This window comes from Cyclopterus lumpus, chromosome 12, assembly GCF_009769545.1.
Source record: "Cyclopterus lumpus isolate fCycLum1 chromosome 12, fCycLum1.pri, whole genome shotgun sequence".
In the NCBI taxonomy this organism is placed as follows: domain Eukaryota; kingdom Metazoa; phylum Chordata; class Actinopteri; order Perciformes; family Cyclopteridae; genus Cyclopterus; species Cyclopterus lumpus.
The window spans coordinates 8,013,592-8,041,032 of record NC_046977.1 but is presented as its reverse complement, the minus strand read 5'-3'; the positions used below and the strand labels follow the sequence as shown (position 1 = coordinate 8,041,032).

The 27,441-nt window shown below is 39.1% G+C and overlaps 1 protein-coding gene across 1 annotated transcript in view; it reads right to left on the bottom strand.

The window, feature by feature from the left end:
• Nucleotides 1-27,441, bottom strand: part of brinp1 (bone morphogenetic protein/retinoic acid inducible neural-specific 1) — a 98,545-nt gene that overhangs the window by 36,817 nt on the left and 34,287 nt on the right. Inside the window, exons 3-4 of the mRNA XM_034547076.1 lie at nt 16,523-16,713; nt 6,748-6,917 (exon numbers count right to left, since the gene is read on the bottom strand). Coding sequence (XP_034402967.1) covers nt 6,748-6,917; nt 16,523-16,713 — 361 coding nt within the window. The remainder of the gene's footprint in view (nt 1-6,747; nt 6,918-16,522; nt 16,714-27,441) is intronic.

Sequence of the window (27,441 nt, the reverse complement as noted above, 5' to 3'; positions counted from 1 at the left end):
ACTCAGAGCATGTAGCAACTCAGAGCTGTAGCAACTCAGAGCATGTAGCAACTCAGAGCATGTAGCAACTCAGAGCTGTAGCAACCAGCGCTCCCTCCGCCAGCTATGACGACCGATGCTGTGGTTTCCCCTGCGAGGTGCCACAGCATTGGTCGTCATAGCTGGCTGATGGAGCGCTGGTTCCAACCGGCTGCAACAGAACATTTGCTGATCTGGCGGGGGGGTTGGGCGGTTCTGTCCTTCTCCCGGAGCCACTGCCCACCCTCCTTGTGACGGAGTGTCCTGATGGTGGGAAGTAAGAAACAAGTATGACTGACTTTGTTTCTTATGAAGCGTGAAGGTGGTTTCTGTATTGTACTGCTAGTTGTTGTGTGTTGAAAGTGAGACAGTATCACTAAAAACATAAAGCTTGCTGGATCACAAATTGTGTGTTATCTATAATTATATTAATGTTATATTAAAGTCTAAATACAGTTAATATTCATAATAGTAATCCTTCTTAATATATGACAGATTCTGTGTAATCTATTCCCTGATGTTTGTCTCAGGCTGATAATTATCTTTGCTGAAGAGAACATACAAATGTCAATGTGTTTAGTGTCAAGTGAAAAATATCACATCATTCATTCATTCATCTGCATACATTTGCTTATTTCTGGGCATACAGAAAAAATGAATAAAAGAAGTATTGTTGCTCATTGACGCCCTCGGGCTTCAAGTGAAAGAATACTGGCTTGTTTTAAGATTCTTCTTATTTAACCACTCGTCTTCTTTATCATTATTATCATCATATAGTATAGTTATATTATTGTTATTAATAATATTAAAATGTACTACTACAGTAAATGTACTGAATGTAATACTCCTAAATGAAGACATGTTAATTTTTCAGAATAACATGAAGCTATTCCAACATGTTTAATGAACATTGTTGTCTGTGTTAACTCTATTTGGTAATATGTTACTCTGGCCTCACAACATATTTCAGTCAACAAAGTGGCGCTGACTTTCAACATCTAAATGTATAAAACATTTCTGCTGTATTGACACGTGTATTTTTATCCTGATTGTAAGTTTGTACTCCAAAGCAGGTCTCACATCCATACTGAATCAATATTGGAGGAGCAAAGCCCCTGTTCTCTGTGTTTATAGATCTATGCCTTTTGCTGGACTTTTCCTCCTCTGCACATTCTGATCACTGTCTGACTGCTGGAGACGTGACCGGAGAACTGCAATTTATGCTGCCATTATTTATAGTTGACAGATAGGAGAGTGCAAGTTCAGCCTGAGACTATTTTGTATGCACATTTACACAAAATGAAATCAAATTGAAGATATCTTATATATCTGCAAAACGTGTTGCACATCATCTGCCGCTACTGTTTATTCTGTCAACTTTCATTTCATCAATATTGTATGCTATTTAAATTCTCATTATGGCGCTTTCTGAAGACATAATGATTACACAGTATGTACATCAATAAAGTGACTGTAATTTGAAGGTTGTGATATTTATATATTTTAAATGCGGCACAATTGCATTCCAATTACGGGCGTGCATTGAAATCATCTAATACAACTAGTACCAGCCTTGCTAAAATTTTTTGTGTACATCAAAATTGTCAATGCATTTGGCTCTCAAGTTTTAGGGAATGTAAATTATACTAGAGAGGATAGGGGAGAGTTATTTTTGAGAGGAGGTGCCCTGGACTCTAATCCCAGCGTATTACAAAGCTGTCTGTTACTTTTAAATGAGATGAGAAGAGTTAATGTGATTGGCCATTACTGAAGGTTGCGCCAACTCTATTCTTGGATAATTTATTCCTGAACAATGTGTTTATGCCTATTTCACCCTTTCCCCTATTTTTCACATTAGTATTCTGCCTGTAGTCACCAAAGTATGTTTGCACCCTATGTAGAAGGATATATTGTATCCTGGCGCTACAGTGACTGAGATTCACGATCACCTCGATGTACAAGTGATATTAAAGGAATGCCGGGTTGGAGCTAGCTAGTTAGCATTCTCAATTCAGTTGAAATCTCTGCCACGCAATCAAGGCCGCATTAAAGAACCATTGGCTCCGAGGCTATGCCTTTTTCAAGGCCGTACTGCACCATCACAACTCAACTATTGCCCCGGCCAACCTGCACAAACATCATCTGCCTTTAATTTTAATACATAATAATAATAATAATAATACTGCATCGACAATCACTCATGAATGGAGTTTATGTTTATGACTGTCATAAAGTAAGGCTGGGCAAGGGCTACAGACTACTTTGACATAACATCACAACTGTAACCTCTTCACATTATTATGATAGTAAAAAAGTCACTAAAAGTCTAGTCGGACAATATATATTTTACCTTTTCATTGCGCTGTAAAAAAATAAAATAAAGAATAACAACAAAATAATGACACGCACTGAACCTGGAGCTTTCAGGGACCCTGGGCCAGTTGGCCAATTTGATTAGTCAGTAATTGAGACTAAAATTGTACATTGTTAAAGACAGAAAATGTGGAAAAACTTTAATTCAATGTAAGAGACATCATCAACATTTATACCAGTATAATGATGTATTCTTAATCCCACTCATTCCTAGGTTTTCTAAACCAAGTACGTCTTATGTATAGGCCAATATCACATCCTCCCCCCTAAAATGGAGGACACAAAGCTAAGCTAAGAGGCTATGTGTGCAACTATTCCTACTGTAAAACCTACTTTATGCTATATGTGTACACAGTCATGTTTGTTTTGCTTGAAAGGGCAAGCACATTACATTGCTATTTCTTCCTGTTAGAAGAGTAAGAGAAAGTAATTGTGAGTTTCAAACAAGTCTTTACTAACTCACAGAGGATGCTATACCCGATAGCTGAAAGCTATCTTGCATGCCTGCATTTCCATTAACTAAATCACTAATTAACTCAATCACCAATCCATTCCCAGCCCATTTTCGAAACTCAAAGCTTCACCTCTTGACATCTGCTTCAGTTCCATCGGCCCTGATCAGCAGACATGCAGTCCATTCAGCTTTGCAGTAACCTTGTGTGTGTGTGTGTGTCTGTGTGTGTTGTATGGATACACTCTCCTCTCAACAGCTTCCGCCTTCCTTTCCTCAGAAACTGACTCAGCAACCACTGTCAGGTCTGCTTAATTTTGTCATGGTTGACTTCCTGCTACCTGGAGTCTCATATGCCAGAGCCCCTTAATCCACTTGTCACTCACAACAACTAAAAGCTAAGAAGGTGTTCCTTGAATGAAGACAGGGAGGTAGAGCATTGGTGGGTGTATTGGAGACGTGTGGGCATGGCAGCAGCATGTGGGAGTTTCAAACTTATGGAAAATATCAACACGATTCAAAAACTATACCAAGAGGAAGCCAGTAAATCCTTCCAAAGAAATAAAATGCATTATCCTACCATGTGAGCAAAAAGTTGCATAATACTAAACCTGTTTTAAAAAATTGAGCAATGAAAAAAAAGCAAAAGCTCAACTTTAACTTATACTTCCCTTTCTCATACTTGTCGTGCAAATCACTGTAACAGTAACACGTTCCCCGTTCCATTGCTATCAAATGCAGTTAAAAAATTTCACTGTAATTTAAAATTAATTTTATGAATGCTACTTTGCCAGACCCACTGCAGGAGTGCAGCGGTTGCCCTGGATGAAGACATGGAATGAGGAATGGCAGAATGGGCAGTCCTGAGGATGTTTGGTGATGTAGAGAGAAGAGATACGTTTAAATTAGTTTCCATGGATCGTTGTAGTTCTCTAGGAAGCCTGCACCCCTGCTGTTGTGCACTGCAACAAAGTAGCCGTTTGGGTGGAATAACAACGCAGTTTGGATAGTGCTCAGCTGAGAATGTAATGGCATTATTGCACATTCAAATGGTATTTTGAAGCTAATGCTAACAGTGTAATATGTGTGAAAAATACCAACATTCTTGTCCTGCACTATATCAACTAGATAAAACTCCCAGTCCTCAGATCAGACACATATTTAACCACATGTCAAAATGTCATTGAGGCCAACATTTTCTGTCATATTACTTTAAGAATGCTGGACATCAATTGAAGGCCCACATTGTAAATTCAGAAAAAAAGTCTGAAGCAAGACTCAAGTAGTAAAGTTCAAATGATCTTTTCTTTACTGTGATATTTCCAGCACCGGAGGTGATTGTTATTGGGATATTTACTGGAGGTGATGCACTGCTGCAGGATGTCAGTCTTTACAATCCTGTAGCGTTCCAATTTCTCTGTGGTGCACCTTATTTTGCTCCTGCAATCTGCTTTCCGCCAGGAATTGTGTGATTGGAGAATCGGTGAAGAAAACCACTAAATAAACATGCTCACCAGGGCTTGAAATCCACATCAGCTAACTCACTCAGTCTAGCTGAAATTTGAATGTGGCAGGTAACACAATTCTACCTGGAGCATGGCTTTCTGCGTTCCTCTGACTCTGTTTTCATCTCAACATAAAGCCCATCTGGTACTGAGGCTTCCACTGTGTGTTATTTAATCTATCTTCTCCCACTTACTCATTTTAAAATATTTTGTACTGCCTTATTGTCCATTCCTGTGTTTTGTGTTTCTGATTGTGAGGTAGAGTGACATGTATGAAGTGGTATGCGTTCAACTTTTTCATTTGCAGGTGTGTTGCAAAAATGTTTGCTTGTAAGTTAACATAGTTTGGTAGAATAATACCAGAAATAGACGGTTACATTTCAGAGTTAGTAATCAACGCTTGCTTCCTCTAGGTTATCCGGGTTCCTACTGCTATACTGGGAGCATAATAGAAGCAAACAGTAACTGCTGCTGAGCTCCTGACTTGTTAATCAAGTTGACATCTTCACACAACAAAACATTCCAGAAGCATAGCTGCACACCAAGGTTCACTCCAACTTTCATTCCGGCACATGTATTGCCTTGCGAACTAGATTCATACGACCAAGGTCATAGCAGACAGGGAATGTTGTCCAGGCCAGTATTATTTATTTGTCATACAGGTACACACATGGAATCATAATGCGTATCCCTGCCAGTTTGGTAAAGGAGTGATTCACTGTCAGGAGCTATGCGCGGCCTTGGTTGTTGCTTTGTTTTAGTACCTTGTGAGCAAGCATTTGACGAAATGTATGGTAGATATGATAAATAAGTAATTACATTCCGACATTATGAGAGTGGCTGTAATAATTAGCTTGCAGCAATAATTGCGTGTGTTTACTTTGCCATTTCATAATGTGATAACAAGGGCAAGTCCAGTTGGCAGGACGTAGAGCCCAGCTCAATGCAGTATTATTATTTTAAATGTTATGATTTTTATTATAAATAATTAATCAATATAGAGAGTTGTTTTGTGTCCAGCTCTGTATTTGCAGGAGTCTTAAAGCTAAACCTTATTCCAAGCTGATACCACCTCCCTCATCACCTGAGACAATAATTAACATTCGGCTAATTACTGAAACACGGTCACAAGAGAGGGATATTCCAAAACTGTGACCCGTGTGGTTTTACTTGATGTTATTTATACTGTACAATTACTTTACCAGGCCCTCTCACCTCAATGTCCCTGGGTGAATGAGCATGTGAATGACCACAACTGGAAAGCAGTCGCAGGCAGTAGACTCACGCAGCTTAGCTTTTTTTTCCCCAAGTCGTCTGACAGCCAGAACAGAAAGAAAAAACAACTCGAAGGGTTATCTTTTTTAAATGCTAATTGTTGTCCCGGTTCCTGTTGTCTATGTTCACGGTATACTTATTTTCAGAAACTTCTATTGGCACATTTTTTTAAATCGGCGCTCATATGACACTGGCATGTGATGAATACACATACAGGGAGGATGTGATCAGAATCACAGAGACTGCCATTCAGTATGTACATCAATGTATTGCAATGCAGCTGCTCATATCCTGCATATCCTGCGGTCTGTAAAAGCATCGGTTTCTTTTCATCATACCTACTCCTCTGCTCGAGTACTTTTGTGAAATGTGTTTGTGTATAAAAAACTATCTTATTTGTGTAATGCTACCTCACAACGTATGCTAATGTGGATTTATAGGGATGCACTTTTCTAGATATTGCTGTTTTGCAGTTTCATTTATTTCTTTTATATAGTCTGCCAACTGTCTCTGGAGGATGTGAAAGAGCCGTTTATCTTCCTCTCAAATCACATGGTTGGTGGGGACTGGTCTGCGTACACTGTTTTTGTTTCACAGAAAAGAAAGCTCTTTCTTTTATTTGTTGTCTCTCATTAGTAAAAGTGGAAGTGGAAGTCGCTCTACACTGTAGCCAGGAATCTTTATGAGGAATGAGGGCATACAAAGACAGTACTTTAAGGGATCACAGTTTACGAGACACAACGTGAAAGTGTTCTTTCCGTGCCTAAAAAAAAAAAAAAAGAGCAGGAAATACATATTTTTTTGTCGGACTTATTATGTACACAGTTTGTGTTGGAGGGCGCTCAGAGAAACCTACTACGTTGTTTTGTCTAACTAAGGTGAAATAGCAAAGAATACTGAAAAAGGTATCGATGATAATAATAATACATATTATTGTCCAAAAAAAGCATTATGTATTTATTCTGAAATCCAGTTGTCAGGTGTGTGTATATCATTGACTGAATACAATTTGTAAAATGAATACCCAGCATATCAAAAGAAATATAATTTATCGGGTCGCGCATCTGTGTTTCATCGTTCAGAAATATTACTCAATAAATGTGTACATGTTTAATACGCACTGACCTTGATGGCATTGGTGGAAATTTGGATCTCATGCAGCTTCCTCATCGTGCCGTCACGGTCAATGAAGTAGGATGAGGCCAGCTGATGAAGGGCTTCCACGTTCTGAGTAGCGTTGACAAGCTTCCTGTCCAGCTTGTTTTTGGCCAGGTACATAGTCAGTGCCTCCTCTCCTACAGGTAGCACAAGGACATGGACATATGATTAGGATTATACATACTTACTTTCTTGGAAGTGCTAGAGAAAAATAAAGTATTTAAGGTCTCAATTGAAGAAATGATCTTGATTCAGGTTCAGTGAATAAATAACGTGAGTGTACTGTAGATATCTGCGAATGGTCCGTTATCTCAGCAGCCAATGGAGCTCTTAAGGATAAGTCAGAGGTCTGAATACCAAGGCAAGCAGTTTTAGCTTGAGAAACCAGATGCCCCAGTTTTCCAGGAACAGTGTCTGTATTCACTGCTTTATCCCCAGCTGGCACCATCCCCGGAAATGTCCCCAGATTTACCCCTATTGGGATGGCATTATTTCCAGGAGAGGTCTAGGGATATAGGATTTTGAACTCAATACCACAGGAATTTTATCCCGTGGAGAACAAATATATCACATCCGGTATTTTCCTTTTTTTTCAGCCACCCCAGGCAGAGAAAAGTCAAATTGAATATGAAAAAGACAAATGCCAAATAACATTACCGATTGCAGATATTTAATTAGTGCAGAGAAAATTGGTCAAATCTGAATGAGTATAGGATTACACCTGTTGTTATGTCCTGTGGCATTTTGTGGCATGTTCCCTGATTATCACAGTCCAACTGTTTTTATTCTCTCTGTCTACTGGATGAAAAAAAAAAAAAGAATTACCCATGCATGGTTTAATCAAATTACTGACCCTGTCTGGTGATACTAACACTGCCTAGAGAGGTGGTAGAACATGTTTTTCTTTTCCTTTTCCCACTGTTTTGTACTGAATACTTCTGCTTCGATTGTTTCCAACGATGCTTTTAAACCACAGAAGAATACTCCACATAGCAAAGCTGTTGTCCCTTAAATCAACAACCATCTGTTTGGTGTCTTGCTGGCATAACTATCTGCCAGAATTAAGCCAATGAATGAGCCATTAGTGTTGTTGTTGCTGTGTTTTCTGAGATAGTTCGCTGCAGATTTGGGTAAAGTGTAATTTCGTACTCATTTGCTGAGGTAAAGAGGTCGTGCTACCACCTCTAGTGTAAAGTGATAGTAAAAATCCTCTCCCCTGTCAAAATGTTACTACTGTGAATGCACACAAAACAATCTGCATGTCTCTAATCTCTCTCTATAAATGCAGTGTGCTATGCCCAGCATTAATATTTGAGGGGTGATAAATGAAAGCACATAACACGCAGCCTCACTGTATTTGTGCACAGTATGTACTGTATGTCAAGTTTGAATGTCCACAAGAAAACAGGGTGGGGGAGATTGTATTAGAGTGAACCACTGACCTTCCTGTAAGTGTCTACCACAAAACAACACTTTAATCAGTAGATGGGCCAAATATTTACAGAGCACCAGACAATCTCCCTGATTTGCATATCATGTGTTTGTTGACTCGTTTATAAGGGTTGAGCTGCTCATCCTTTACACATCCTATTTTTCACATCTCGCATTCCTAGAAGCAGAAACTGACGCATACAAAGCAAACAAGCAAACACCAATTTGCTGCCGCAAGCTCACACAAACTTGCCTTTGAAGATTACTGTTCAAATGGCAAACCATATGCCTGGAATTCATTCACGAGCATGTCACATATGTTCAATTTTCTAGTGATGTGAATGGTTATTTGGCCCCCAGCGTTGCATTGGAATTGGTCACTTAACTTGTGGTGACCATGACTAGGGGTGGGTGGCAGTCGGGGCCAATGTCTCATGCCTGGTTAGAGTACAAGCACTGAGGGGACGAGTCCCCATTCTCTGATGGTACCATGCTCTCTCTCCCTCAAGGTTTAGCAAAGTTACTTACAAACACTTGACTTACACTACTGCACAGGAGTAACACTCCTACATTAGGCCCTTGATCTGCCCAGTTTTCTAAAATCTCCATTGAGACTTAGTGTGGCATTAAGGAGGTCCTTTGTACATAAACACTAAGTGGTTATTGCTTCTGGTCAGGCAAAAACCATAACCTCTGTGGCTTTAAAAAAATCATCTGCGTGCACCTTTCTGTAAGTAATACATTGTTTTACATTATCACGGGGCGCCTTGCTGGCACTCTGCCAGAATGAATCAGCTCACACAGAGATTCAGTGTTTGAGGCGGAGAGGTATTTAAAAACAATGAACTGTTTCACCTAAAAGGAGGATGTGTGAAAAGGCATCTCCTACGCATGTACTTCTTATTTTTCTCCTTTGTAGTGTGTGTGTGCAGGTGGATGTCAATGAGGGTTAGGAGTGCAAGTAGGGTTTTATAGAATGGCTGGGAGTGCTCAATTTGGTATATTAATGGTACATGTGTGGGTCACTTTATGGACAATGGTAAAACTGCGCTGTCGCTAATTGAATTGTTTTTTTTTCAAAATACCCTTAGAAGCCACATTCATAGCATAAATTCACAGATCCAATTGAATGTGTTACAACATATCCTGCTTTATTATTTTCTGCAGCTAAACTGTGTATGTTTTAGATATCACGTGTATTTCAGAACCAGCAGAGAGCAGTAAAACCCAAGCAGGGCAATATATATATATATATATATATATATATATATATATATATATATATATATATATATATATATAAACTATACACTTATTGTTCTTACCTTAAAAGAGAAAACATATGATAAACATCACAGATAAATGAACACTCATTGATGTATTAATATATCCTTAAACATATACTTTCTCAAATGAACATAATAACTGCATACACTCATTAAAATTTGTAGAGAAATTATTATCACCAATTTTTTCTACTCAACTATAACACGATTGTTCCTGCTTTATGCAAGAGATATTCTAAAAGTGGGGCTGTTGCTTTGAGATAGCCATGCTCTCAGTGCCCAATTGTGCCCTGTGCTTGTAATGTTGGCAGCAGAACAACAGCGACTACTAAAGTTTCGTGGCAAAAGAGGTATCATTGACAGCTTACACAGGGCAGCCTTCCACCACAACCTAAGGAACAGCCAGTGTTCTGCATGGACCCCAGCCTCAGGCTTCAGTGGCCACAGGGCATTTCAATAAACTACTTCTTCCTCTTCAGTGCTAAACGCATGAGACTGTTGCAGCGAAAAGGTCTCCGATCCAGCCATAAAGAATGTGTATTCGCTGTGGAGGACGAGGGCAAATCAGTTCTCCCAGCTAAGACAGTCCCTCCTCCATGTGGAAATCTCAATCTAGTCGGTTAGTTGTGGTTCAGGTCTGCCTGACCTAGAGGTGCTAAATTATGAATTGAGAGCATATCTCGTGCCTCCACAAGGCTCTTAACATGGAGACGGCTGAGCTGGTGGATGGCAGCTAACAACGCTAACAGCGCAAATAAAAGGCAACAGTGCTGACAGAGCTATCAGTGTCAACCAGAGGCCTTTTCAAAATTGTATTGGCTTTACAGCTTATTTTTCTTCCTACAATTTCATGCACATATGCATCTCCTCTCTCGCTCTCGACCCAAATGCTCTGGCCCTTCTGTACAAATACCAACCGGATTCACAGTGAAACAGCAGCAGTCTCACTCCAAGTGTAAAACTGTAAACATGTCAAACATGTGAAGGAGAGGGGATGACACATGTGGCAAAAAATGCAAATCTGCCCTTCACACTTTTCTTCCTATGCAGTCAGTACCATCCTCTTGTATTTATAGACAACACGGTTTTGAGTTTTCCATGCACAGCGTGAACCCAGGTCGCAGTCAGTTTCTATGTTGCACTTCAGAAAACACATCCCTTATTGCCCAAAGACACCACATATGCCAGAGACCTGACTACGAGGTAGTTAAAATGTTCAGACAGCTGAAAGGCAGCAGGCGATTTATAATTATTTCTTCAAACATCCTTAGCAGACGCTGTCAGTCAGTAATGTCAAGAGAAAGTACATCCTAATCTTCCTTTTCCTCACATTACAACAGCTTTTTATTTACACACATTTAATAACTCCTAGAGATAGAGTTTTGAATTAACATGGTCCAATTTACTAATTTAAGCTAAATCTGGTGTTATTATTGTTTTTTATAATTGTATATACACATCAGATATGATCATGTTTTACATTGAATGCAGACAAAAAATATACAAACCTTTAGATTCAGTAAAGTGTATCTCCATAAATCCAGACATAAACAACGGGTATTGTCAGAAGGTTTTCGCTGTTCTCTGAGCACGGTGTCCAGAGCTTTCAGGCTCCACAGAAAGCATTGTTTTTGACTTGAAAAGAAGCCAACGAACAATAAATACAAACAAAAAGATTCATTGAAAAAGGTCACGCTGTACTTTTCGAATCCAAAAGTAATACTCCTCTGAACTCAAAGGCTTTTGTTATAAAAATGGACTCAGGGACGGGGGTTACATACTCAGCGGAAAGGATTAAATGAGAGTGTCCTCGCCCACAAAACCACAGCACCGGTCAGCTGTTTAAACAGTGTCGGTCAATTGGCAATTGCAAAGGAAGTGAAAAGTTTTACTGTCGCAGTCTTATGGAAAAGGAAAAAAAATGATGGTTGGACATAAAGAGTGCATGACATCAACACAGGAGTCTGGTACATTCTTTTGTGTGCTACCCGCCTGATGTTTGTCAAAGGAATAACACAACCAGCAGCAGGACGGTATATTGTGTGATCTTGGGTGTGTTTGTGTGTCCTTTTACACATTCACAATACAAAGACATCAGGAACCCACTCGTAAACATCGCTCCATACCACGACTACCGGTCGAACACTACACCTGTCAGATCCCAAAACAGATTCAAGATTAATCGGAATTTTGGAACGCCCTGACAGCTGAATTAATTTACAATTCAAGTATGTGGACTTGTTAGAATTAAATATGCTTGTGACGCTGTGTATTTGTCACTTTTCCATCAATCAGATATCAACAGCAAACTATCCAAGTGATATATGGCAGAATAAAATAGAATAAAAAATAACGAGCTAGACGTGTAAGATGAGATGGCGGCTTTTATCTTGATGCTTCCCAAATATGTCCATTAAGATTTATATTTTTTTAAGAGTTTATGAGCTCAGACAGTAGTATTTCACTCAGTTAGATCAAGATGTACGTGGCACTTAAAGAAAACCACCATCCCCACAATAATGCACATTATCTGTATTACAAAAAACATTAGGCAAAAAGAAAAGAAAAAAACATTTCTGAAGAACCATTTCCACTCAGTTCAGAGGAGAACACCTTTTAATGGGACTCTTCACACTTGACCACTCTACTCTATGTTGGATGCGAAAGGGAGCATTCGATTCTTTCCTCTCAAGTGTAGAATGGAGCTGGAGACTGGAATGTGTAGGTCGCTAAAGAGAGAATTAGCCTCTTCTTCTTACTTTATCACTAGACGGATGTGCACATTTACTGCTTCATATAACTGTGTTCTTTAATGGGCAATCCCAAGATTGAGATAAGAGTGTACTGACCCATAACTTAAAACAAGATGGCCTCAAGGTTATAGATAATATGGTGATAACTCAGAGGCACATAAGAAGAGGCAGAGGTTAAAACTGAATGAAAGGCAAGACATGTATGACAAATATAAGGTGATGGAATACGATCAGATCAAGGAGGATGCTGTGGTTGAAAACGATACCGGGATAATTTTTGTGGCTCATTTGCCCCATTGTTTTCATCTGTGGCAGTGGCATCTTCCCTAACTGAGACAAACTTAATTTAATTTTACCTCCATATTATCTTTCAGGCCAATATTGTATTTCCAATTTCCAAAATGAGTGTCTCAGTATGAATTACCTTGCAGAGTAGTGGATGTGACATTGCACCTCTAACCCTTCACACCTGATATTCCTCTGCACCGTTTAGCTCAATTATTACCACCTTGTCTGACATTAAGTAGATTGTGAGATTTTTAAATAAAAGAAATGTCCTCCTGGATTTATGTTCTCTGCCAACAGTTTAAGCATCAATGGTTCTGGGTATCTATGTATAGGTTAACATAAAATAGCTGTTTTAATTTGTTCTGCAATTATTCATAAAGAGAACAGGACAATTAGGATTGACTCTTTTCTTAATATCTTAATACAAAGGATATCCATATCCTTTTGTTTAAAAAAGGTCTTCAAAATTAACCATAGTTTCCACACTCATTGTTAATGAGTGATCTTTCTTGTTAAATGTTGGAACAAATATACCCCAATTAAACAATTGTTAGCATGTGTTAAGGTCCAAGTTCCAATTATGCTTTGTACAGTTGTATACTAAGGAGAAGAAAAACATGATAACAGCATTATCAATATTTTTTAAAGGCATTTGATTGTGAGATTACAATGTGACAACTCTCCTATTACACAACTAGAGTAACTACTTGGCTGGTTTTCATGTGTATATAATACTGAGTTTGACTAAAAGCAAATAATCATTCTAATTATATCTTTAAAATGCAATTGGCAAATAAATCACAGTTAGTTGCCTTCATGTGTCCCTCAGAGCCCGAGATAAGATACGAGATTCGAGGGAGAAGCCATTTATATTTAGACTTCGACAGCAGGGGTGCTTTACTTTTATTTTGGGAAGCACATCCAAAATACTGAAATCATCAATTAGAGGCATTTATTTCTCATTTCTACAGTGAGTTTTTGTACTTAGTAATTTGACTAAAATATATTTCCCAACTGCGTCAGGGTTTTTAGTTGTTGTGGTTTATTAATCCCAAAATAAACCTTGTGGTTGTAAGCCTACGGCAACCAGACAAGTAATATTTTAAATCTATGTCTGTCCAAAATGTCATCACTTCAGAGTTTTAATTAATTAGGCAGTTGTGTGAAATTGTCATTATTAGCATATGAACTAATGGCCAAAAATATGTTTAGTGAGGTCACATTGACAATTGACCACCCAATTCTAATTAACAATGAGTCCAAAATGGATAGTTGTAGCAATTTTGTAGATATTCTGAGATATTGCTTTCACAGGAATAGGATGGACGGACAGACGGACGGACGGACGGACGGACGGACGGACGGACGAACAGAAGGATGGACAGATGGACAGACGGAAAGATGGACGGACAAACGGACAGACGGACAGAGGGACGGGCGGATGGACTGACGGACAGATGGACGGACGGACGGACAGATGGACAGTCGGACAGAGGGATGGACGGACGGACAGAGGGATGGACGGATGGACTGACGGACGGACCGACGGAGAGAGGGATGGACAGATGGACAGATGGACAGACGGACGGACCGACGAACAGAGGGATGGACAGATGGACAGATGGACAGATGGACGGACCGACGAACAGAGGGATGGACAGATGGACAGATGGACAGACGGACGGACCGACGGAGAGAGGGATGGACAGATGGACAGATGGACAGACGGACGGACCGACGAACAGAGGGATGGACAGATGGACAGATGGACAGACGGACGGACCGACGAACAGAGGGATGGACAGATGGACAGATGGACAGACGGACGGACCGACGAACAGAGGGATGGACAGATGGACGGACGGATGGACGGACAAACGGACCGACGGACAGAGGGACGGACAGATAGACGGACGGACGGATGGACGGACAAACGGACCGACGGACAGAGGGATGGACAGATAGACGGACGGACGGATGGACGGACAAACGGACCGACGGACAGAGGGATGGACAGATGTATGGACGGACGGACAGACGGACAGACCGACGGACAGAGGGATGGACAGAGGGATGGACAGATGGACGGACGGACGGACAGACGGACGGACGGACAGATGGACGGACAAACGGACCGGCGAACAGAGGGATGGACAGATGGATGGACGGACGGACAGACGGACAGACCGACGGACAGAGGGATGGACAGATGGACGGACAAACGGACATACAGACAGAGAACCGGACAGAGAACGGGACAGAGAACCGGACAGAGGGACGGATGGACGGATGGACGGATGGACGGATGGACGGATGGACGGATGGACGGTTGGACGGACAGAGGGATGGACGGATGTACAACCGCTTGGTGGAACAGGAGCACATAAAAAAAGGCTTCATAACATTAATGAACCGTTTCTGTTTCTCTGATTAAGAAATTGTGTATCTGTGCACGCTAGTTTCTAAAAGTGCTTCTCTAATATGAAATGTGCTCTGCTATTCTTCTCTAATGAGTCGGCGCTTGTAGATTAATCAGAGCAATACATATGATAATCACGCTCTCCCATCTACCTGAAAGCTCTGTAAATACTCATGAAGTAGATTATCTTCCGGTATTATGTACAACTATAATGGTCTTGGTGTGTTGCGAATGGAAGTAAAGCTGTGTCGTGCATTCAGGGAGCTGATTCAGAAAATGAATTCCTAAAGCATCCTGGATTCAGCATTTTGTTATCACAGGTGGTCTTTCTAACCAATATGCACAACATGTACATGTAAAAAGTAAAACTACTAATTTCATTATGCTCTTATCTGCATGCAATATTGCTTGGAGCAGTACATATGGTGGTGAATAAGGTACATGTATTGTCTGAGATACACACTGATCACTCCTCACACATTGTGAGTCCTCTATATTTAAAACCTCGCTTCCACGGTGTTTACGTTTGTGAGAATTCACATTATTTCTCGTCCGTTCAAGTTTGTCTTGCCTTTTCACTGATCAAATGTCCCCGTGTGTTCAGTGGGGATGGATTTTAGTTACATGTGGAATTACGATAGTCCTGTCGTAGCTTTGATGAACGTTTTGGGTCCCTGTCCTGCTGTAAAATCCACTTAAACCAGATGAGGTGGAGTACCTGTTCAGCATAGAGTTGTGCTTCACTTCAGACAGAGTGGAGTCGATCCTGTGCAAGTCACCAACCTTGAACAGCTGACAAATCCACACACCTGTGTGTAGCCATCGCTAAATATTCAAATGCAGGTCGTATATGCGGTTGCATTAATTTCTCATGAAGCAGACTCATCACATTAACCATACAATTACTATCATCTTTACAAACGTGAATCTGATTAAAATTGTAGCTTCTTAAATCTTGCGATCGTTTAGCCAGACGCACAACTTTCAGACTCACTTTATCATCAAGTAAATGGATTGGAAGCTGCTACCCCATTCATCAATGCAGTTCACTTGGCTTCGTTTTATGGACGCAAGTGCTGCACTGGTGCAAATATGTCTCATGAAATGGTTCAACCAATCTTTAACTGTGGTCACTTTAAATTGCCCTTATCTTGCTGAGAAGAAAAAGTCATTTGGTTCGTGAAAATGTATGGAGTATGCTTTGTCCTGCCCTCTTGTAAAGTAGCTGAATATTTGCTGTGGGAGAGGTTTTCCATCACCCTGGAGAGAAACATGGCCCCAAACTGCTTTACTTCGACTTTGTTGCAAAAAATGAACAATCCAGAACGCTGTGATGTTGCAGTTTCAAAGCATCATCATAAGGGGGTCATTGGATAGTGATACTCTTTTGTACAAATGAAGATATAAATATGTCTTCCTTAACTCGTTGAAAGGGTTCTGTCTTTTTTTTTTTTTATATATATGAAACGTGTGAGCAACCAACAGCCCATGTGTGGGATTCATTTAGCGCCGTGTGCAAAAACAGTTCATCAAACGTAGAAGTGAGCAAATGAAACCTCTCTTACCTCCAAGGGTGGCTGAGATGAGAATGTGGGTTCCATATTTTTTAATGATGGTGTCGATGAACTGTTGAGTCGTGGGTCTGCGGCCCAGCAAGCGTACGCTGTGCTGGAACTCGGGCATGAGCGGCACGGGGTTCCGGATCAAGTCCCTTCTCTCGATTGCCGTGTTCCTCACCTTCCAACGTGCAAATTCCCTGACGATGAAAACAAACAACTGTTCACACCAAAGCGAAGTAAAACCACGCTCTCAACAATGACAGTAGAGGGGTCACACACACAATTCGCTCGACCCCATCTCACCAAATGCATTTGAAGGGAAAACAATACTCATTTGGTTGTGAAAACTGTGGTCTAACCCAACAATAATGAATAATATTCTGTAATAAAGTAATAAAGACTGTAGTTATTCAATAATGTATTGAGCAGATCTGAAAATCCACTACTAAAGTTACTTTAAAGCAAAATGACACACATCTGAAATGAGGTGATGCAGAAGCTTTGCATTCAGCTGTGCTCACTAAACTCTGATTATATATTATAAAAAAAATATGGATTATATGTTCTGTGATGTTTATTGTTTTTCATTTAATATTCTCAAGGTCTTTTGCTCTGTATAACGCTCTTTCTTGTACAACAGTACAATCTGCTCAACTGCCCATCATTCCACTCTTGTTGTTTACTGCTGCAGCTAAAGATGCACTTTGCAGCGTCATTGTAAAAACATATAGTGAACATATTTGTGTTGATGTTCATGATGTTTGCTTCTGTTCCCACTGAGACGTACATCAAGAAGACATTCCCACAGACAGATGTTAAAGGCATCTCTGTTTCACTGAGGGTTCCAGAAAGAAACACATATCACTGTCCTTTGGGTTTTCTTGAAATGCAAAAAGATGGCACTATGTTATTGAGTCGGTGGCTAATGCTTGGCATACCAAGGTACTGAAAGCCAGCGATTAGGTATACATGCAAGTAGGTGTCTTTGTGTGAGAGAGTTTCATACAAATTGTGTTATTGTTATTAAAAAAAGCCATTCTTGGATGTAATTCAATGTATCATTTTATACACAGCACAAGAGGATTTCTGATGTATTGGTTCAGTCAAAAGAGGCATAATTTAATGCAAATTAAGTTGAAAACTGCAATTTGTATTACCATCTGTTCTTTCTGACAATCACAGAAATGTTTCTATTTCCATATGGACTGTGCACATTCTCACACAGCACTATCAAACATGAGTATTTGCATGCTGATCTCTTATTGCAGTTGGATATGTGATACATATGTTCACACTTTTACCTGAAAACATTCAGATGCCGAACGTGGTGTACACTCTCCACACTGCTGAGATGGCTTTGTTTTTAGACGGGGGGGAAATGTAATTTCCAAACTTAGTTTGAAAAGCATTTCCTCACAATTGGATTTAGATTGAATTTAGATAGGTGTAATGATGCAGACTTTATATGAACGATGAGCTTGATTACAGTAAGTGTGTGATTTAAAGTGCAATAAAAGATCCATCGCGATAATAAGGGTTTTTGTTTGTGCTAGATGCACAAACAACATTCTTTATCATCTCAATAATGTCACCCTAAAAGCCAGCTCTAATTGAAATCTCATTTCTGTTTAATAAATGCTCATCCAATCTTAAAAAATGTCTGCAATACACACCATCCATGTTTAGAAGATGTTAGCTATTCATTTGGCTTTTTAGATAATGCAAGAGAACATTAAAATCTCTAAGAAATCGAATGGGGTTTTGCTTTACTTTTTGAAAAGAATAAACCGTAACAATACAATAAGGGAAAGAGGGATTTTACTTTCCTTGTTATCAGTATGTAAATAGAAGAGAATGCCTTTTTTGAGATAGACCCTCAAGGTTGTTTTTGTGCACAAATCCTGAATCCGCTTCCGATGCTCTGACTTCCTTTCTTGTGATAAAAAGTGATGTTTCAGGGAAACATTTTAAAGAATACGCACACTGATATTAAAAGGAAGTCTACAACTTCGAGTTGAATGAGATTAACTCCTTGAATCAGTTAACTGAATAAGTAAAATATCTGTCGCGAAACAGTTTTTTTGTCATAGATTCAATGTCCGCATAACTCTTTTTTTTTGTTGCCATACAAAACAAACCAAGAAACACACTAGAGGTTTTAGGAGCTTGTTCAGCCACATACAGTACCATACATGTCAAGCTCCTATTATACTGTATATAGCTTACTGCAGCTAAGTGACATTTCACATCTTAAACAGCAAAACATTATAAAGGTTTGTCGATCTCGTTGTTTTAGGACCCAAAAGTGCTACAATCACATATAAAAGCTTCATCTTCATAAATGCTTCATCCTCCAAATTTTTTCCCTCACAGCCCTCAAGAAGTCCTAATGAATGATTTAGCCGTGAATATGGGTCCCCTCAAATAGATCATCGGATAGTTAATTTGAATTCTCTGACACGCAGTCAGCAGTGTGTCAGTCTGCCTGCGCGCGGCTTGACGGCAGCACTTGTTAATGCTCTATTCAGCACTCTTCATTAGCATTGAAAGTTGAATTCCTTTTGGCCAGTCGGCCGTTGCGTGATTACACAACTTCATAAAGTAGCCAACATTTCAAAAGTAATATCTTGACAGCTTCTTTCTAAGAAGAGGGGAATTTACACATTTACACTATCAAACGAGTGAACGAATGCCAATATTATGACAGTATATAATGTATAATTGTATAATATATAAATGCTTTCTGGCAGATTTTGCAGGGGCCTTCCTTCTTCCTTTGAGGGAAGGCCTCTTCAACATGGAAAAAAGAACACAAGTTCTCATCCGACGGGGGGGATGGTGGTGGGGGGAGGGGGGGGGGGGATATTCCATGATCTAGCCGTATAAAAACCACACTTTGGCAGGTATTTCTGAAATCTGGAGCAAACATTCAAGAGACACTGTCAGATTTGCAGCAGATGTACTAAAATGTCTCCCTTTTCATTCTTTGCCCATGCTCTCTCACTGTATCCTCGTGCTGCCATCTTGGATGAACGGATAAACTCTTGGATAGCTATTCATTTTTCAATCCTCCTCATGGCTTCGTCACTGCCAATTTAAATATGAAACTTCATATGGCAGCCATATGTACTTGAGCCCTTCTGCCCCAGATTAGGCATGCCAGATGGAAGCTGCAACATGATTCAGTGCTTTACTTCACAGCTCCAAGACCGGTTTAATGACCTTTCAAGGGAAGTTAAGAGGAGATAAATGGCATTGCAGCTGCATAGGAGCAAAATGGGAACCTGGGTGATTATTGCTTTATGGTGGTCAAGTAACGTGTGTGGGAGGTTGGGTACATTACATTTCCTTCTGTGGAAGTGTCTATGAGCTACAGTAAGTACAGAATACGTGATATGGACATGGAGGGCCTTAAATAAATACGTAATTAATTCATAAACACTTACTGTAAATGGTACTGTCATCCTTTTACATCTGCTGAAGCATTTAATGGTTTGGGAGGCCCATAGGACGTACTGTACACTCCTTAATTATCCTCGTAATTTGCAGTCATCGATTCCCACACACATACATTCATGTATTTACGAGTAACATTTTGGCATTTGGAGTTTCCTCGATGATACAGGAGTTTGTTTTTCTTCTGGTTAAATCCCCCTGGGCTCTCACCATTGCATCTGATTCCTTTCCAATGTTCATCACAGCCCAGTTTAGTCCAATAAACACGGACAGGAAATAAATCATTGAAATTGTAAAAAAAAAACCTTGATTAGCTAAATTACTTGGAAGGCATTTTTTGAGAATTAAAATGCAATGTATGACTAGGATGGCAGAATGAAAACAATTTCAAGGGTGTAACAAATCATTCTTCATCATGTATTAATTATGCCAATTCAACTGCACCACTATGCTAAAAGAAATAAACAAGACAAACTAATCTGACAACAGTAATTAATCTGAAATGCTTTGAACCAAACTATTTGCCAATTCAAATAGTTGGTCATGCTGGTAACCAGGAGATTAAAAAAAACGGTGCTGCTAAACATTGAAGTTGTAATCCATCTGATTGAACCATGTTTTAATTAGTATTTGGTAGCCATTGTAATTTAAAGTCAGTAATTACCTCTCTGTATCGTAGTTTTCATTATATTCCTGCGCTGGATTCCAGCGTCACTGTCCGGTGCCCTAACACTTTAGCTGTGTCACATGAATAAATCCACATCCCATTGACACTGCTTCAAATTAAAAGCATTCAAGGTGTTTTTTTTAATGTTATTGTGTAACAAATCCAATGCAGTTTGAAATATTGCAGGGAGTAATGGAGCAAGATGGACCAAGCGACTAAGCCACCAAGCCATTAAGCTGTGACATGAAATAGCCCAACCTCTCAGCATGGTGGCCACCCTGCATGCCGTTGCGTCGAAAATCACTCTTCCGATTTGTGCGGCAGGAAGTCAGATTGTGGTCCGTTTGTTTGGCTGCAGTGACGCATCCACTGTGATGGCAAAGTTGTTCTTCTCTTACATTATTGAGAAATCAGCTAGACATATCTATGTCTGACAAATCACCTAACATTCACGTTGCGTTTTTTTAACCAGACAATCCACAGCACTGTTACTGCGTATTTAAAAAAGCTACCTAAAATCCTTTCATCATTCTTAGTCACCCAGAAAAATATCAACTCCCAAATACAAACAAAACCTGCCATGCATGGAGTCCCCCTATATGAAGCCAACATGTATATCACATCATATAATCATACAAAGTGCATTTTCATACATACAGCATTGTCGTGAATACATCCGTATAAATCTGACAACGATGTCTTATAATTCCAAGATATCGCAAATATGATCACAATACTTTTCCATGTTGAGCATGATTGCTTAGACAGCAATTATTTGACTCATCCTACAAGGTGTAACCACATTGGCTGTAAAGTGTTGCTATGGCATGTCAGCACACCTTCCAGGCAGCATGTTGTCTGCTTCAATAAGAATTGGGTAGTATTGACTTTGAGTGAATATTCCCTACAGCTCTGACAGGGGCAGGAAACGACCATCATACAGTGTGTCACCACAGGCACTTTGTTGATCCTAGCACTAAAGCCCAGATTAAAAACCTTGAGAGGGCATGACAGACATTCAAAGTGGTAGTGTGGCAGCCCAGAGGAAAGAGCAGCGCAGTTTTGCTGAAAGACAATCTCGAACTAATTGAGTGGGAAACTGGCTGAGCAGGACCGAGAGACAACATGTTCTCGGATGCGTCAGAAATGACACCAGAAGATAATAAAAGCAGGAGTGTCAGTACATTTTGTAAATTACAGAACTTGGCTTTTTGTTCACCTTTGTCCTCCTTTCATACTGAATCAAAGTCCTTACAGTTAAATAAAATACATATTCAGAAGGCAATGTTGTTCAGATACAGCTTGACCTTTGTCAGCTTGTGGTAAGAATCATGAATATCTGTCAAAAAGCCTGTGCCATTTTCTCTTAACTTGAGGCACACAAACACCTCTTTATGATGAAACAAACTAAATGTAGCTGTTACACCTAGCTATCAACATGTCAGTGTTATCGAAATACGCTCGCTTTATTTGAAGCAGACAAGATGCTGTCATAAAGGGCAACAGTGTGGCACAGAGCATTTTACAAGGAAAAAGTAAAGGATGCACTGGCTGTAACGCAACAAAAAAACGGCCCAAATAATTATTTTATCTATATATAGCAGTGCAGTCTCTAATAAGACATCTGCACAGTGTTAATAAAGCAGTGTTTTGGGGGCATTTAAAGCACTGAACATACAGCAGTATCACTTAATTATAGTTCATGATATTGCATAATAATATGCACTTATTTATTCATATTTTCATCTCCGGTGCTTTAACTTGTAAAAGACAAATGATGGATCTTGGTTAATTGCACATTTCTTTTAATTGATGACTAATTTCTGGCTATATTCTGGCTAATTACTGAGCTGAATTTTTTTTTTTTTTAAATGATTAAATTGTAAATACAATTGTAAATACAATTGCGCTAAAATAGTTTGAGGTCATATATCGGCAGGCCTAAGCAGTGTGTGATAATAAATTCAAATAAATACCCTAAAATACGCTTTTTTCTCAGCTTCAAGGTTTTCATTTATAAAGATAAAGATACAATAATCAAAATTCTATGTTCTAGAAGTCTAAATATATATATATATATATATTTACATTACCATTATTATTTAATCTTAATTAATATTCCATTTCTATAGTTTCCACTGAATGCTTGAGCAGCCATGGGGCTTACCATACAGTACTCCCTTCACCTCCTTCACATTCACTCCACAGTTATCATGTCGTGTGTGTCATCTTTCACTCGCTTCATGTTTCAGATCTAGTTCTAAGTTTGTTCTTTTATTCTTGCCCATATTCCCATGATACATATTTAGATGAAAGGACTAAATAGGAAAAATAAATGTAGTATATCAACTTGGCTTTGCCTGTATCTGAAAACTAGTAACCTAAACTCATGAATCCAGAAATGGAAGCATGGACAGGATGCTCTCTATGACACGTTTTATTTTAGTTTAATGTTGGACTGGAGCAGACATTACAAAAGCTGTATCTGAAACAAAGACTTAAATTAAGATTTCTTTCAAATTAAACTTGAGAATTTGTGTTTTCCCCTCAAGATGTATGTTGTTTTCATGGACCCTGTGAAATACACAACTTCAAGGAATAAGCTATGTGTATTTGGTGCCACTGTGAGAAGAAAGCATCGATTGTATTGCTTTGATGAAGAATGAACCTTTTATTTTTAGTCATTTGTTCCACCATTTGTTTGTTCGGGATGACTTGACTAATACTTCAATTGCTGGTTGAAAAGGATACAAAACAACAACATCAACACTCGAGAGGGTAAATGTCCATTTCAAACAACCAATCAAAGGAATGGATACATCAACCTTCAGCTGAGTTTGGGCAGCTTCACGCTAACATGACCCCGATGTTACACAGGTACAACTAATTGTAGGCTTGCTTACAGTTAGTTCTGCAAGGTCATTTACCAATTCCAAATATCTGAATTAATTTATTTACTTCTAAAGCTACATTGTAACATAACATTGTGACACAGAAGCTGTGCTTATGCTAATGGCCTATTGCTATGATTATCATTAACATAATGATCCATCAAAACAACCATTAAAAAAGAAGAACAGCAATGGAAATAGCAGAGTATTTCCATGCTTAATCACTGCAAGAGAGTCATTTATAGTGGTGCAAATGCATCTTATTAGCTTCTGGGTTGTATATATTGTTCACTCCACTGTCTTACATGTGTATGTGTGAAAGACAGGTGAGGAAGTCTAACATCAGGATAATTCATGTAGGGTTGACATATTGAAAATCCATGCTTTACGGTTGTATGCCTCCTTCCTTCCACAAAGGGGATGTTTTTGCCATATTTGAAGAATTGTTTTCCAGCCATTCCTGAAATATCATGTTCACGACAATGTGATAGATTTGTAAATGGCCCTTGACCACTGAAGTATTTGATCCTGGGGTCGAAGTGGACGTTTGTGCAAAATTAAAACAAGAATCTCCCGAGGCATTCCAGAAATATCATTCACAAGAATGTGAGTGATATCTCCTATAAGTCACTTATACAAGTACGAACATTTACAACATTTGGACATAATGCATTAATCCAAGTCTAAAATTATGATTATTGCAACTATTTAGAAACAATAACGGTTGAGCCAAATTGAGCAACATTATGAGCCAAATGACTGTGGATGGGGGGATCATCCATGATGATCTCATTTGGCTTATACTATCTTGTTCAAATTAATTAGCAAATGATCCTACACATTGAGATTTTGCATTCTAGCATACATTATTTACAAAGGACCATGGAACATTCCTGAGACGTCATTGATTAAATCGTTGCCACACTGTTCTTTGTGGAGCCATGCTCAGCTGACTGATAGTGGTGCACCACGCGGGCCTCAACACAAAAATGCTGGCAAGCTGCAAGGACTGGGGGAGACTTTGATCCAATAATGGAAATTCCCCCATGAATGACTTTGTGAAGCGATTTTGTCTTCCCACACAGTATTGACTTATTCCCTTTCATTCTGTACATGGTGTTCCCACACAGAAACAGTGCTGCATGATCTCATCTAGGATAAGATATATTTTCAAGGATGTAAGTAAATGTTATTACAACTGCATCACCATGTGGCCCAGAAGGGTTTATGAATAACCATACGCGTTGCATTTTGGAAACTGCCTCCTGTGTAGAACAACTTGTCACAGCTACCAACAAGGGGCTTTCATGATTAACATGTTGCGGGAGCTTTTTCATTTGTCCAGCTCATGTGATTTGCCAGTGATAGATGAACGCATTAGGGCAAACACCTGGTAAAAAAAACATCATTAAGGCTGCCCTTAACCTAACAGGGATATGCTGCATGACTAACAAATGACATACTACTGAGCCTTGCCTACTACAGTAAGATATGCAGAGAATACACTGCTTGTATATTTAAAAATTATTATAATAAACTTATTATAACATATTTATAAACTACATTACAAGTCATTGGAAAGGTTAAGTTGTGTTGACCCATTTGTCAACATATCAGTTCTTGAAAAGCTGATTTTGCAGAAGTTACACACAATAACGCACAGCCTCTGGTGGACTTCATTGAATTAATGTTTGATTTTTTTTTTTATTCATCAATTAGTCTATTAGTGTATATTATCTTTCTTTGAATATTGATATGTGGATGACATTAAGGTTTACATTCAAAATATATCTAGCATGACATTTACACAGTTTGAACAGTCTGTCCTTTGGTATCTTGCTAGCTATAGCTAGCCGGTGAAGAGCTCATAAAGCACACCAACAGAACACTGAAAAGATTAAATTCCTATTATATGCAGTATCGTTTGACAGAATTTCCATTTCATCTTTGATTTAGTCTGACATTTACTTGTGAATTACTTTATTATTATGGTGGCTAGGGGAATACTATTAAATTGTTTACCCAAACCAATCAGTAGCGAGGGATTTATGTGCCCTGCCAACATCATTTGTGGCTAACACAGAAGTTGCAGCAGTAGTTCCTTAAAGCAGTTACATTTTTACAAACGTTAAAGAAATGTGTTAAAATGAGAATAGTTATTTCTGTTATTTTCATGCTTGTTGCCATTTTTGTCTCAGTTTTTCTGTTGCACATTTTTATGGAATTAACTACGTAGCAAGGCAGCTATGCAGAAAGATGATATCATCATGCTATAGCCCTCAATGGGAAGTATTAATAGGATAACTTATCAACAGTTATTTCTTTGGGGAAGTTCCCCTCAATCTGAGACCACAGAAGCCTTGTTCCTGTACTGCCTCAGTATTATGCTGCATCTTGAAGGAATGAAAGAGAGAATAAAATGCCTAGACTTTCATGGCAAGGCCCAGTAATAAATCAAACAGACAGAGATACAATTGAAATCCTGTATGAATTTCAACCACCAAGAACCATTCAAGATTTTATAGAATGAATCTTAATCCTATGCACCAGTGCACACTGATGCAGAAATAGGTGGGATGATATTGTGGATGGCCTGAGCTGTTTGCTTGTGCTTGTTTTATTTATTTTCACTTCAATACTGGCATGGGCCCGCTTTCTAAACACAGCAGTGTAAATACTGCAGGAAAATCCGAGGGGCTATTTTGAAATTCTGCTATAGTGCTGCTAAAAAAAAGTCGATACCATCAGCAGAGAGGCTATGTACAAATATCCAAGTGGCTGTTCCAAGCTAATGGGTTTGGATACAATGAGGTGCGTGTCAACAGTAAATCGCTTCAGAAACACTGTCAATGTTCCCACATGTATGTCAACTTAATGATCATACAGTATGCTGTCTAACAGAGATAGCTGCATATCTTTCATCAAATATAGAAAGATTCAGTCAGGCAACAGACATGCTTGACAAGTGTCCTTTCATGCACTTGAAATGATGAAGTACAGAATGACTTCCTATAATGAGATCTTTTATATGATATATTTCGTAATAGTAATAGTCTTAAGGTCAGAAGGCATTTAAAGTACAATATATTTGATGGACTGGACTGTTAGCTATTATATTGTTGCTAATCCTGCCAGAAAGACCAGTTATTTTTTCCATAATAGTGGAAACCAAAGTTTCAAGAACATAGCAAAAACAGCTTTCCCCCCTTAACCTTTGTTTAATTTGCAAATTGCAACATCTTTCAAAGTCATCAGATCATGTAACATGATGCCTGCAGAGTCCATCTGTGTAAAATGGTGGCATTTGGCCGATGCTGTTTTCATTCCAGAGGAACAGAAGGAAGAATAGACAGAGAGAAAGAGGGACATAGAGAGAGAGAGAGAGAGAGAGCGAGAGAGAGAGAGAGAGAGAGAATCAGTTGCGTTTTCAGGATTATGTCAAGGTTACTATGATGTACCAACACACATAAATAAATAAGGCCGCCATCAATCTTGCAATGTGTGGGCTGAGTTTGTGTCGATTTTTTTATTTCTTCTGCCAACTTTTGTGTCAGTTTCTCTTTTAAAAGGTTGTACTCATTCAGTAAAGCTAGTTGTGAGGTCTAAACAGAGATAGAGAGAGCTGAAGAGAAGGAAATAGAGACGCCTGCCCAAAGAAATTAATCTGTAATTGAATTGTCTTTTCATTAACTGCACTGGTATTTGTAATACGTTTTCTTAACATAATTGGGCTGGTTCATTATCTCATTTCATTTTGTGTCTGCAAAACGTTGACTGACCCCCCACAAGAAATCCTCGATAGACTTAAGTGAAGGCGAAGGGGAAATAAACAGCATACATCTATTTTACTTACCGCCACAATGACACAGTCAATGTAATAGATATGCTTTCGGGTTATTATTCTCAAAGCT